General features: G+C 32.2%; 2 protein-coding genes and 1 pseudogene across 3 annotated transcripts; 2 read left to right on the forward strand and 1 right to left on the reverse strand.

Moving 5' to 3' along the window:
• Window positions 1-69: 69 nt before the first annotated feature.
• Window positions 70-1795, forward strand: LOC120130425 (annotated as a pseudogene).
• Window positions 1796-2063: 268 nt separating this feature from the next.
• On the forward strand, window positions 2064-6129 carry LOC120130407 (protein PLASTID REDOX INSENSITIVE 2, chloroplastic-like). Its single transcript, XM_039147646.1, has 3 exons — window positions 2064-2318; window positions 2417-2515; window positions 5709-6129. The coding sequence occupies exons 1-3, from the start codon at window positions 2079-2081 to the stop codon at window positions 5898-5900; spliced, it is 531 nt and encodes a 176-aa protein (XP_039003577.1). The 5' UTR covers window positions 2064-2078; the 3' UTR covers window positions 5901-6129.
• Window positions 6130-7424, reverse strand: LOC120130406. Of its 2 annotated transcripts, none has more exons than XM_039147644.1 (3): window positions 7042-7424; window positions 6796-6923; window positions 6130-6393 (listed from the first exon to the last, which is right to left on the reverse strand). In XM_039147644.1, the coding sequence occupies exons 1-3, from the start codon at window positions 7307-7309 to the stop codon at window positions 6283-6285; spliced, it is 507 nt and encodes a 168-aa protein (XP_039003575.1). In that variant the 5' UTR covers window positions 7310-7424; the 3' UTR covers window positions 6130-6282. The 2 variants fall into 2 exon arrangements, with proteins under 2 accessions (XP_039003575.1, XP_039003576.1); XM_039147645.1 differs by having other exon boundaries at window positions 6264-6393; window positions 6750-6923.
• Window positions 7425-13180: the final 5756 nt, after the last annotated feature.

Raw genomic sequence — 13180 nt, forward strand, 5'->3', positions numbered from 1 at the left:
TATCCACTCTGATTTCCCTGGAATTGCTTTGTGAACAACTGAAGGCCTTTGCAGTTGAGATGTACTTTAATGCTGAATCGCTATTCTATGCAGGGTGCAGAGGCAATTGCAGAGTTGAAGAAAATTTCAACCTTACGTGTTGTAGAACTTAATAACAATATGATTGACTATTCTGTAAGAAATTGCCTTACCATTTTCTTTATAATATTGCTTCAAATTCAGTTAAGCAAAGTGGCAAACTTATTTATTTATGTTTTCTATGTTCCTAAATGAATGGGGATAGGGATTTACTAGTTTAGCAGGAGCTCTTGTTGAGAATAACACTATCCGGCATTTACACCTAAAGTAAGTTAAAGTGTTCCAGGTTCTGTATTCTACAAATTTCTCGAGTTTCTCATGCAACAGGTTATGTATTGAGAGGCTGGATGGCAAGTGTGCCTTCCATTCTTGAACTGTTTTTATTAAGAAAAAATTTGCTTAAGTTTTCTTCTGGTACATCTGGACTTTCATTTTTAATCAGCATCTGAAAATCTTCTGACATAATGTTACTGTTCAAGTGGTAATTATGGAGGCGCTCTGGGGGCTAATGCATTGGCCAAAGGGCTAGACGGGAACAAGTCGTTACGGGTACATTTCTTATTTACTTCGATTTCTGTTTGTTCTGACCTGCATCATGAAAGTCCAGTGGTTTTCACATCCTTGGTGTTATTTGTACTTGCGTTTTAACATTACTTCTGATACTTAAGTAATAGTTTGGAGCATTAGACTCCTTTGCGTGTATTTGATGAAATGCTGTTGTGATTAGAGCGGTGACGCTTGTATGCTTAGGTGCTTTTCATGTCGCGGAATATATCGAAAGGAGCAAGAACCTGCTACGGGTGAACCTTTACATGAATGACATTGGTGATGAGGTATTCAATAAATAAAACACGGTTAATATGCCAAGTTTTTCTCTTGTAGTTCTTTCATTTATAAGATTTAAGCATGGGCAACCAATGAAGAACTATATATATTACTGGATATGTTCTATGTTGGACCCTGCTGAGAATTATGATCACAATGAATTTGAATGCCAACACTTGTGTAGAAACGTGGAGTTGAGATTCATTGATACAAAGTTTTGGAAACTATCAGGGTGCAGAAAAAATTGCTGAAGCTTTGAAAGAAAACCGTACAATAACAACCATAGACTTGGTGAGAATACTTCTTTAGATTCTCGTGTAAATTATATTGGGTATTTAATTAATTTTTGGATTATTCCTATACAACTATATGAAGGCAAGAATTTGTTTCTAATGTGTCCTGGAAATAATATTTGAGCCAAGGGGGTTGGTGCGATAGCTGAAGCCTTAAAAGATAATGCTGCCATTACTAATGTGAGTCATTTCATCATGATAATAAACTTCAGCTGCCCTTTACGCCTTACTATGCTCCATTTGGGATACATGATTGACTCCCCCCTCTTTTTTTCTTTCCCCTCATCAGTTGGAACTTGGTTATAATCCCATTGGAGCTGATGGAGCAAAGGCTTTGTCTGAAGTTCTTAAATTCCATGGAAATGTGAAAACACTTGAGCTTGGTTGGTGCCAGGTAAACTAGCTTCCATAAACCTCAATAAAAACCGATTTCATTGATCTTTTTTCTGTATAATAATGCGAAAGGGTCTCTCTTATTCTCTTAGATAGGACCAAAGGATGCAGAGTTCATTGCAGATATGTTGAGACACAATAATACCATATCAATTCTGGACTTGCGAGCAAATGGACTTAAAGATGAAGTTTGTCCCTGCAGATAAACTCCTTGCTTGTTGTCAACTGGTTTAATTTGATAAAAAGATAAAAATTTAAGAGCTAAAAGAGTTTAAATTTAAAAATATTCAATTTTTTTTGAATTATTTGAGGATAAAAAATATCATTCGACCTAAATATTAATCTGAACCCCTAGAAAATTTTGAAATCAAATTTGAAACTATGACGTCCAATACCAACCCCAAGCCCCAGATTAGCAATTACCCGGCCCAATAGAATCCAAGTCAAATTAAAATTCCAAACTCCACCGATTGCAATCCATCACCGGAAATGGCGCCATCTTCGTGTTCGTTGGTCTATAATCCGCCACCCTTTACTTCCGACAAAACCTCAACCACCACCATTCTTACCCTGCGCAACGCCGGCCTTAACCTACACCAGCCTCATCCTCTCTCTTGCTCAATCCTCTCTTCGAAACTCATCTCCGTAAAACCATCCCTTATCCCTGTCCGTGCCTCGCATCCCCAGAGATACGTTTACCCTAACCCTATCCCTGAGTTTGCGGAAGCCGTAATTTTATACACACTCTTATATGTTTGGAATTAACTTATTTTTAATGAATACGAAACTCCGATGATTCATTTTCTTTTGATTATTTGATATCACAGGAGACCCGGAAGTTTAAAAATGAGCTTTTCAAGAAATTATCCAAAGACAGAGACAAATTTGGTGATGATCTTGATGCTGTTATTGACGTCTGCGTTGAGGTAATCGCAGCTCCTTTTGTTTTCTTCTAATATTAAATTTCTTAGTTCATTTGAATGACTATTAATTGATGTGGTATTATTGTTAGTATATTTCCTTTGATTAAATGTTAATATATTAAGAAAGGTTTTTGTTAAATTCAACGACATTTGAAGAGCCTGTTATTTCTTTTGTTAAATTTTAAGCATTTATACATAATCGAGTTTCACCTCCCAAAATGGATTGGTTCAGTTGGTGCTAATGATTAGCACCTTAGTAAGAACTGAAGTCTCAGTCTCGCCAACACTCCCATTGGGGTTTTCTGAACAATCTTTTTTTTAAAAATAAAATTGAATTTCACCTACATGATTGGAAGTAGGGGTGAGTATGATTGAGTCGAGTTGAGTCAAAATATTTCGAGTTGACGAGTCTTATTTTATAACTCTTTATTTGAAAAATTTTCGAGTCGAGTTTACGAATTCGAGTCGAATTGTTCGAGTTTTAATTTAAATTTATTTGTAAATTTTTATGATGTTATGGTACTAATTGATTTCAATTTAAACGATTTTCTATAATTATATATGATATACATATATATTTCTTCAATTTTTTTACATGTATTATACATATTTCACGCATAATTAAGGAACTTGACTCAAACTTGAAAACCAATTCGCTATTTACTAAAAGTTTTGAGTTATTCGAGTTCTATTTTACAACTCGACTCGAATTTGAATTTTTTTTCAAGATGAGTCAAACCAAGTCGAGTTTTTTAAGGTTCAACTTGAGTTGAAAATTTTGGTTTTTCCGAGTCGGCTCAAGCTTTGATCACCGCTAATTAGAAGAATGTGCCGCTGGGAGCACTTGCTTTCAACTAATTACCCCAAATTTCATTTAACTTGTTGGCATATGAAATCCAAGTACTCAATGCAATCACTATGCGTTCAGTTTGTTTTTCTTATTAATGCTCTTCTTCCATCAATGGATGTCTTACTGACTTTTGGATTTTCACTGCGGTAGCCTTTGGATTACTATGTAAGTTCGGTGTTGTTATGAAGGAACCCCCCCCCCAAACACCCCCCCGGTTTGGAGCCTAGTTTCCTTCCCAAGAGTCAAACCATATTGTAGTTCCATTGCACTTAGAAGAATTATTATTTAATGTCCAGAAATATCTTGATTAAACATGCTCATTAATGTGGAAGACTTTTTTCGTATCAGATAGGAGGTATAGAAAGGTTGTTGCACGTAATAATAAGAAAGACATGCAACTGCTTGAAAAACATGATGCAACTTTAAAACTTTTGTCATATTCTTTTTCTTGACCAAAGTATGCCTTATACAATATGGAGAAGGGGCATATCATTATACTTCTTTTCTCCTGTTATGACCCAGATCAGGGTTATTTGACAATATCCCACCTTTACTAACAATATCATGACTCCTAATTGGGCCATTTTCTTGAGATATTTACTGTCTTGTTGAATTATTATCTCAATGGACATGTTAGATTTCAAGGAAACCTATGTTATCAACGATAAAGAAAGCTAGAAATAAGAAGAAAATCTGTGGAGGAGAGAATTTCAGAAAGAGAGAAGAGCGAGATAAATATAAAAGAAAGAATATACATTTTCTGGAAGTATTCTTACGTATTTCCCATTCAATAAAGTTATCAATATACTGATATTCTCAATGGCTTACTGACTCAGCAGCCTTAAATAAAGAAAAGTAAAAATGACAGCGTAATCAACTTATCTCAATGAACTAAATTGATCCCATTTCATCCTATTGTTAAATTGATATGTAATGACCTAAGATTCATGGACGTATTATGAACTATGATGGTTAACGATCTCGCATAATGAGATGGTGTTAGATGTCAGAATTCATTCCTTGAACACTTCAATGAACCCTTCGATGAATTTAGATCTTGGAATGAAATAAGACTACATGCTTTTCTCTACATTGATGATAATAGTCTTACTCCTTTGAATATTTAAATTGCAATATTCATGGCTGAAGTTTTATATTAAACAAATACGATGCATTAATTTTAATCAAAATCTTCTTCTATATTAAGGGACTTCAGTAGAGCATAGGTGCACAAGTTGCTTTAGCAGGTTTGATAATGCGAGTGGCTTCATCATGCTTGAAAGATGTCATTATTTTGTTGGCAAGTGCTGATGCAACATGTGGTCCTAGAGTTAACAGTACATGGTGAACCAGTCTGTTTCTGACTTATTTTTAAACATGGTTTGAGTTGATTATGTCATTGTTTATTAACTACCTACTTGGCAGAACTGGGGAAACTTTAATTAGAAATGGAACTTAGCCTGCATCTCAGGCAGGACAAATAGCTAAACTGTTGCTTTTGTTTTTATGGTTCTTTTTCGATTGTAGGGTAAGGGATTGTTGAGAGAGTGGGAATGATTTTATGGAAAATGGAGTCGTACAAATGCGTGTGAAGTAGGCAGTTCTGATAAAATCATCTCATTGATTACATTTTCTGGGAAATCCTTTGACACTTAGCAGATACATCTCGGTTCCTTTCTTCTAAACTGGTTATTATTGATCCGAAGTGTTCTTCACCATGAAATACACTTCCACCTCTGTGATTGAAATACAAACATCAGTAGTATCACTCACAATAACTTTATCACTACTGGCTTCCCATTCAAATGGGTTTTTTCCATTCAAATGTACATGTTGGGATATACAGAGGAAAAGGAGCATGTGGTCAATGGTGATAATAATCACTAGTTAAGCTTAGCATGTTAATCCCTGTAATCATAGTATCGTACAACAGGTTGAGAATGGTGTTTCAAATCTTTCAATCCAGACAACTTAATTTTAACTGCCCATTTCTTATTGATCATAGTCTTTATCTGCAATGATTGCTTCTAACTCAAACATTTGTTCATCTTTTTTTTAAGTGGCCTAGTTTTTTATGAGCTGGAAACTGTTCAATAGTTAACTGCAAAAGAAATATCTGGCAAGAAAATAACAAATCACTCTTTTCCTGACAGCTAGTCATGTTCTTCCTTGTGTGAATGTTTGGCCCATTGTTGGCTTTTCTCTGAATTTGGCTCAACATACATGTGATAGTTTGTGTTGAAGGTTGCTTCTACCTTTATTAGGCTTTACTTGCAAAAGATTCCAGTTCTGATATGAAACTTTAGAATTTTCGTAAAGCTTAATATTTTCTATTGTTGAAAACAGGTATTTAACAATTTCTTGCACAATGAGTATGGAGGACCTGGAACACTGTTGGTGGAGCCTTTCACGGATATGTTCGTAGCTTTGAAGGAGAAGCAATTACCCGGGGCACCTGTGGCTGCTCGGGCGTCGTTGTTATGGGCCCAAAATCATGTCGATCATGATTGGGAGGTTTGGCACTCAAACTCTCCCTGATGATTTCCTTCACATAATTCATAACAATTTTAATCACATTATCATCACATTGTAGTTTTAGTTACCGATCAAGTTTGGAATTTGTAAGAAGAGTTGAGTGAAAGACTGGAAATCCTAATTTCATTTCAGAATATTACAGCGTAGGATCCGAGGATCTTCTGAACTCAGAAGCTATACAAGTGTTTTTTATTTCTTGAAACAGATTTCAATCTGGGAGCTTTGTTTGCAATTAGAAAATCTCGGTTGTCACCTTCATTCAATTGGTGAATTTCCATTTTCCCTATTTTGGGGTCTTTATTGCACAAAAGAGGCAGTTCATTGCCATTGCCATTCTCAAAACCTAATCTACACCTTACAACTGAAACCTGAACACAAATCAATATTAACTTCCAGCCTCTGAGATGCTCTGTAATGACGGCCGCCATGATTTCGACCTCATCGCATCGGCGTTCTCAGGTGTTGTCCTTGAGCTTTGCCTTTCTTGCTTTAGTTCCTGCAAAGTTTTAGACAAGCACCTTTAGTGTTTAGGATTGAATGAGAACAAAACATAACTGTTCCGAACATTTTTACAGTTTATAGTTAGTATTATAATCTAATAGCAGATGAAAACTTTATAGAACAATTTCATGATATCTTTTTCATGTGATTATCATGCTTATAGTTCCATTGAGGGTAATAGTGGTGTCTGAGAAGCCGTATTCACAGTTTGCTTAACTGGGAAGAATATATATGAAAGGTGAGTGACTCATTTAAAATGATATGCTGAAAAGTTTTTATACATATTCTGGAAAAATGCTCATGAAATTGCACATCGCAGCTGGTTTTCCAAATCAGAGAACTTGAGCTTACTCGAAGTCTTGACTCGAGACTTATCGGAAAAACATAGGAAACATACTTGGTCGGTGGTGTCTGCGTCGGACTTTCTTCCTGAACTTAGGTTCTCTTGTTCATGCTGCTGCAACTTTTTCATCGTGTCCCTTTTCGTTTTGGCATACTTCTTCGCTCTCATGACCTTCATGACCTCTGCAGGCACAGGAAACAGCAGTAAGTTACAAAACCAATTCAAAGAAGATGATGGAAAGCAACAATCAGGTTGAAAAACCCTCCAAGCTCCCGAGGAAGAAAGTGAAGAGCATGGTACCTTGAGAAGTGATAAGTCGATAAGCATGGCCGAGGGTGAGAGTCTCGGTGGGCCGGAGAAGCTTAACACGAGTGAAACGCACCGTACTCCGATCTCGATTCCCTTGCTCGTCCTCAGACATAGGCAAGGGAATGATGAGAGAAACATGATGACCCGGATTCATTCTCATGACTTCACTCGCAGGGATCGGCCAATATAACCTCTCTAGCCTCCCGGACGGATGCTGTATCACCAGAGCCGCCGCGTCCACGGCCTGGCAATTCCCCATCTGTGTTGAAGAAGATTGGAAGATCGAGAAAGATAAGGAAGGAGGAAAGGAGGAAGGGTTAATAAGTAAGAAGCAGTCGTTTTCTATACAAATTCCCCACGACCCTACGGATATAATAATAAGAGGCAGGAGCAGGCCTTCACTCATTTCCCAACTAATATTATATACCCTTTGGTCAATTCCCATTTAAAATCGATGTAAATTAAGATAAAAGTAATTGAAACTGAAATTTAAGAAATAATCAAAATCGTGGTTGAGGTACACGTGCAGGAATGTGGGGGAGTTTGGAGGGTCAAAGGGTTTGAACTTATAATTGCGGGCAAGCAGGCAGGGTGGTGTATTATTTTGAGTGTCCAAAAGGAAAGATAATAATAGGAGAATGCATGCTTGTGAGATTCCTCAGGGTGGACACCCCCACTCCTTATCCGCGACATGCTTCTGCCTAGCTTAAAAATCTCGGCAACAGTCTACGCTCATTACCATATATTTCAGTTTTTTTCTTAATATTTAACTTTTTTAAAATCAATTAATATACATACTTCTTGTAAATAAGAATAATAATTTAACTCGAAATCAACGTATTTTTACTTAATCTAATTTAATATAGCTGATTTTTTTCAAAATTTTAGATTTGATCGGATTCGAGTTGTATTTTATATAGAATGAAATAAAATCGAGTTTGGATGGAGGATAAAAGACTTCCGACCAGACCTAAAATGATAGTGTACTTTTTTCATATAAATTTACTAGTAATTGTTATAATTTCCTTTCTCTATATAGGTTTTTTTAGTATAGGAACTATTCTACTTGAGTTAGTTCAAATTGGGATAGAGTGTATATAATTTTCAGGTCGAGTTGAATTGATAGAAAATCTACCTACTTGACTTCTTATTATATTTACTTATAAATATAACTGCTCGAATACAAATTTTCTAAAAAATACAACATTTAATCATTTAATAAAATTTTAAAGAACAAAAATATTTATATATTCATATGGTATTTACTATATTATAATCCATATGATATTATCTGTACTAAAATTTGAAATTGTGTCACTTATGATTTGTGTTCCCAAACTTAAATGAAAACAACATGGCAGACACAGGGTGATGAATGTGTTAGCCATCCGCTGTTTTCAAGATATAATTATGATGCTGAGGGGGTATGATTAAAGCACCTCACTTTCTTGCCATGGAATATTGAAAACATGCATTCACCCATACTTTTCAAGTGTTTTTATCATGTAAAATTCCAGAGTTTACTGTGAAATGCAAATTCAAACTCACTTGTATTATTGAGGTTTAGAAACTGACTTTTTAATCAAATATTATTAAAATAAAATTAATATGAAAATCCAAACTCACTTGTATAAACATCTGCCGAGCGACGGTAACAACATGTATATGTCAACCTTATCTTCAATTGTTCAATATATACCTATTTAACAGATTATATTTAGACATTTGAAAAATTATATATCAAAATTTTTAAATTTATAATTTATTTAATTTTTAACTTTGATCCTTTTGTTATCCACATCAATTTAATTTTTATTGAAATAAATCTTATTCAGAACTGTTTATATTTAATATAATCACAGATTATAAATCCATACTCTAAGCATCCCTGGACTAATGTCGGTCCAAGAGCCATGTGAAATGTTGGACATCACAGGTTCACATATTTAATGATGAAAGTGACAATCTTTTTGTTCAAACATGACTCCTGTGGGGGACTGCAATCAACCCCTTCATTTAAAAAAAATAGAAAATTGCAGGCACCAATTCTTCTTTTCTTATTGTTACAAGGCAACATTGAACACAAAACGGTGGGGCACAAAATTTAGGTCTTCAAGTAGGTTCCTTGCCACTTAGGCATCTTAATTTTCATTGAATTTAAATCTAAGTTTATATTAAGTCTTCATTTATAAATTCCAGTTAGTCCATCTGGATTCAGATCAGTTTAACTTTTAAATAGTGTGAGGTGATAATAATGTAGTATCTATTCAGAATATTTCTGAATTATTAATAACGCACACACACCTTACAGACACAGCTACTCGAACTCAAGATCATTGAGGAGAATAACATTCCCTTTAACTACCGAGTTCATTTGATGAGTTCCAATTTAGATCATCTTAAGGGCGAAGGATAGGGTTATTATTTTTTTCTGTTTTCATTTTTTTTCCTGTTTAATTGTAATATTTTAATACAATTAAAAAATCTATTTAATATATAAAGATTTTCTATATAATTTTTAAACTAATCAAATTAAATTATAAAACAATTATTTTGAAAATATACATCTAAAATGTTTACAAATTAAATTTCAATACATGCAATACTTCTGTTCATTTTGCGATTATAAATTAATCTAATTCAATAAAAAATTTAGATTAATATTTAGAAATACAAAAACATAAAATGTTATATAATTTTATTTAATTTTATAATTTTATTTGACTTAAAGAATTTAATTTTGTTTAAATTATTAAATGATAGCCCTACGTAAAAAAAATTAGAAAATGAAATGCATTAGATTCTAGAATAAATAATGGGTTCAAATCACCAAACCCGAGGTCAGAGATGTGGGCTTACCAGTATCCTAGTATGTAGTATTTTTCTTTTCTTCTTAATGAATGTGAGAAAATAGGATTAAAAATATTAAAAAACACCTCATATGGTATAAATTAATTTATTTCGGTAATTAAAAAAATGTTGTTGTTTCTAGAAGTTACGAGTGTAGATAATAATAAATGTAACAAAATGATTAGTTATTTCTAAAAGTTACGAGTTCAAACATTAACACGCCTCATGTTATAAGCAATTTGTATAAAAAGAAACAAAACAGTATAATTATGAGTTGATTTTCTAGTTGATCCAATTAATTGAATAATTTCATAATTCGACATATTAATATCTATTATATATATATATATATATTATTTTTATTAAACCATTATGTATCTAATTTAATTTTATTATCTAAATATATTATTTTTAAAATTATTTATGAAAATAGTATCTATTTTGTCATGTAAGATAAGATCACATTAACAAAGTATATTTTTGTCCTTTGTGACAATTTAGTCAACATATGTCATAAATTTTAGGTTAGACTATGCATTTATTACTTAAACTATTAGTTTTGATTTGTTTTGGTACTTAAATTTTTTATTTTTTAAAAACACACATAGTGTTTAGTTTTTGTTTCGTTATAGTATCTCGCCATTAAAAATTTAACACTTCCTGAACTATCGATTTTGGCTTGTTTTAGTACCTAAACTTTCATTTTTTTCCAAAACTTAATATTAAATATTTAACAAGAGTAATAAAATAAAACAAAAACTAAACTTTAGGTGTCCTTTTGAAAAGATTGAAAGTTTAGATATTAAAATGAACCAAAATTAATAATTTAAATACTAAATACGTAATTTATCCTAAATTTTATTGGTCGACGTAAAAGACGTTTTTGTTCAATCGCATCTTTTAAGAATTTAACAAAATATTTTTTTATAGTGTGTATTTTTGAAGAATTATTTTAAAGAATTATAATGAAACATACAATCATCTGTAAAAAATATATATATTGGGACGAAGTCTTCACTAACTGCTATTGATATTTCAAGAGTTGGCGATGGTTGTCGGCGATTTTAGTTGGGTTGTAATTTTTTCACTAAAAGGATCAAATTGATAGAGATATTAAATTATAAGAATCAAAATGAAAAATATAAATAATATGCAGTAAAATATAAATATTCTTCGTCAACGTACAAACTCAAAATTATGATATTTCAAAATTATCGCATATTATAATTCCATTGTTCTTACTTTTCTATCTTTTTAGTTATCTTATTTTTATTTTTATATTATTAAAACAATTGAGAGTTAATTATATCACATTCCTTAAATTATGTTTTTATTCAAAATTCGTTCTTAAATTTTTTAATATTTTAATTTTATCCTCAAACTATGATACTCATTCTAAATTAGTCCTTAGACATTTGAACATTTCAATTTCATCCTCAAACTATGACCCTCATTCTACATTGGTCCCCAGACTTTTAAACCTTCTAATTTCATCCCCAATTTCATCCAAATACATAATTAGTTTTAACCATGGTTTAATCTAAACTTTATCTTTTAAAAAACATATAATAATATAGCTTGGAATAACGATTTTATTAACATGGAATGTAATTAATTTAAAAGTGTCTAACATTTAATTAAATAATAACTTTGATCCTCAAATATTTCATTTTATGATAAAAAATCCCTATTTTGAAGTGTTATGTTTAACTAACGGTTTTCATCCATGAAGAGATCTTTTTGTTCTAAAATAAAATGTTGGTGGTCAAAATGCAATTAAAAAGAAAGAATAGAGATCGAAATTACTATTTTAATAAACATTGGAACTAATTTTAGAGTTATTTCATAAATCTTTTATATATACATAATTTATTAATAAAATGCTATTGATATATATAGATAGATAGATATACATCAATTACATCAAAATAAAATATAATAATTTTTTAATTAAAGTAAAACTTAAATTATTTAATATAAATTTAAGGGTAAAGCATATAAATAATTCCTGAACTTTTAGGGCACTTGCATTTTAGTCACCCAACTTATAAAACTTACAATACAATCATCGAACTTTTAGTTCGTTTTCAGTAAGGTCCCTGCTATTACCTCTCGTTAACGGCAGGAACCTTACTGAAAATGAACTAAAAGTTCGATGACTGTATTGCAAGTTTTAAAAGTTTATTTATTTTTGAAGGAATTCATATTCGTTTGTTTAGCGCTTGTGAATAATTTTATTTAATGTTCGTGAACATGTTTGTTTAACATTCAACAACCAACACTCTCTCTTGACTATTTTATTTGTAAGATGAAGAAAAATGGTGAAATTATGGCACTAGTTCTTAAGTTCCTTATACTTTATAGTTTGAACTTCGAAGTTCATATTTTACTCAATTTAGTCCCTATTTTCACTCGTATTTAAAATGTAAAAAAAGAAAAAAAATGAGAACCGAGTAAATGAGTCGATAAATGAGCTTATAAATGAGTCGATAAATGAGCTTATAAATGAGTCGATAAATGAGCTTGTTCGTGAACATAAACGGATCATGCACACATCTATTCGTGTTTGTTTGTTTCTTCAATGAACATGAAAAATTTTCTTATGCTCATTTATTAGTTCATATAAACGAATGTTATATGAACAATTCAATGAATGCTCTATTCATTTACAACTCTACTTGAGCCCGAGCTAAATTCAATCCAAAACACAAAAACACTTGGATGTTTACCTAAACATGCATGATTATATTTATATGATATTATTCAAAATAAAAATAAAATGTTATAACCAAATTATAATAAGGGTGAATTCCCTAAACTTTTAGGGCGCTTGCATTTTAGTCACCCAACTTTTAAAACGGCAGGTAACGACAAGGATCTTACTGAAAACGAACTAAAAGTTCGATGACTGTATTTTAAGTTTTAAAAGTTGGGTGACTAAAATGAAAGCTCCCTAAAAGTTCGGGGACTATCTATATACTTTATCCTAAATTTAAATTCAAAATAATTCGTATTTATTGATACAAATAAAATTGAACGAAGGATGATAGAATGGAATTGAGTGATTAAATTCCACATGGGAGGCCAAATTGGCAGTTCCGGGAATTGTGGGGGGCAGTAATACACCAATGGTCCTCTCTCCAACTTGTTAATAGCCTGTCCGAAACAGACCGCTCCTCCATCAGGACCACACTCTCCATCTTACACTTCCATGTTTTTGTTGCAAAATACAACGTTATTTGGCAGTTGTTGTACCGACCGTTGTTATCTATAGTTAAGA

This window comes from Hibiscus syriacus, unplaced genomic scaffold (genome assembly GCF_006381635.1).
Source record: "Hibiscus syriacus cultivar Baekdansim isolate YM2019G1 unplaced genomic scaffold, ASM638163v2 tig00110547_pilon, whole genome shotgun sequence".
Classification (NCBI taxonomy): Eukaryota; Viridiplantae; Streptophyta; class Magnoliopsida; order Malvales; family Malvaceae; genus Hibiscus; species Hibiscus syriacus.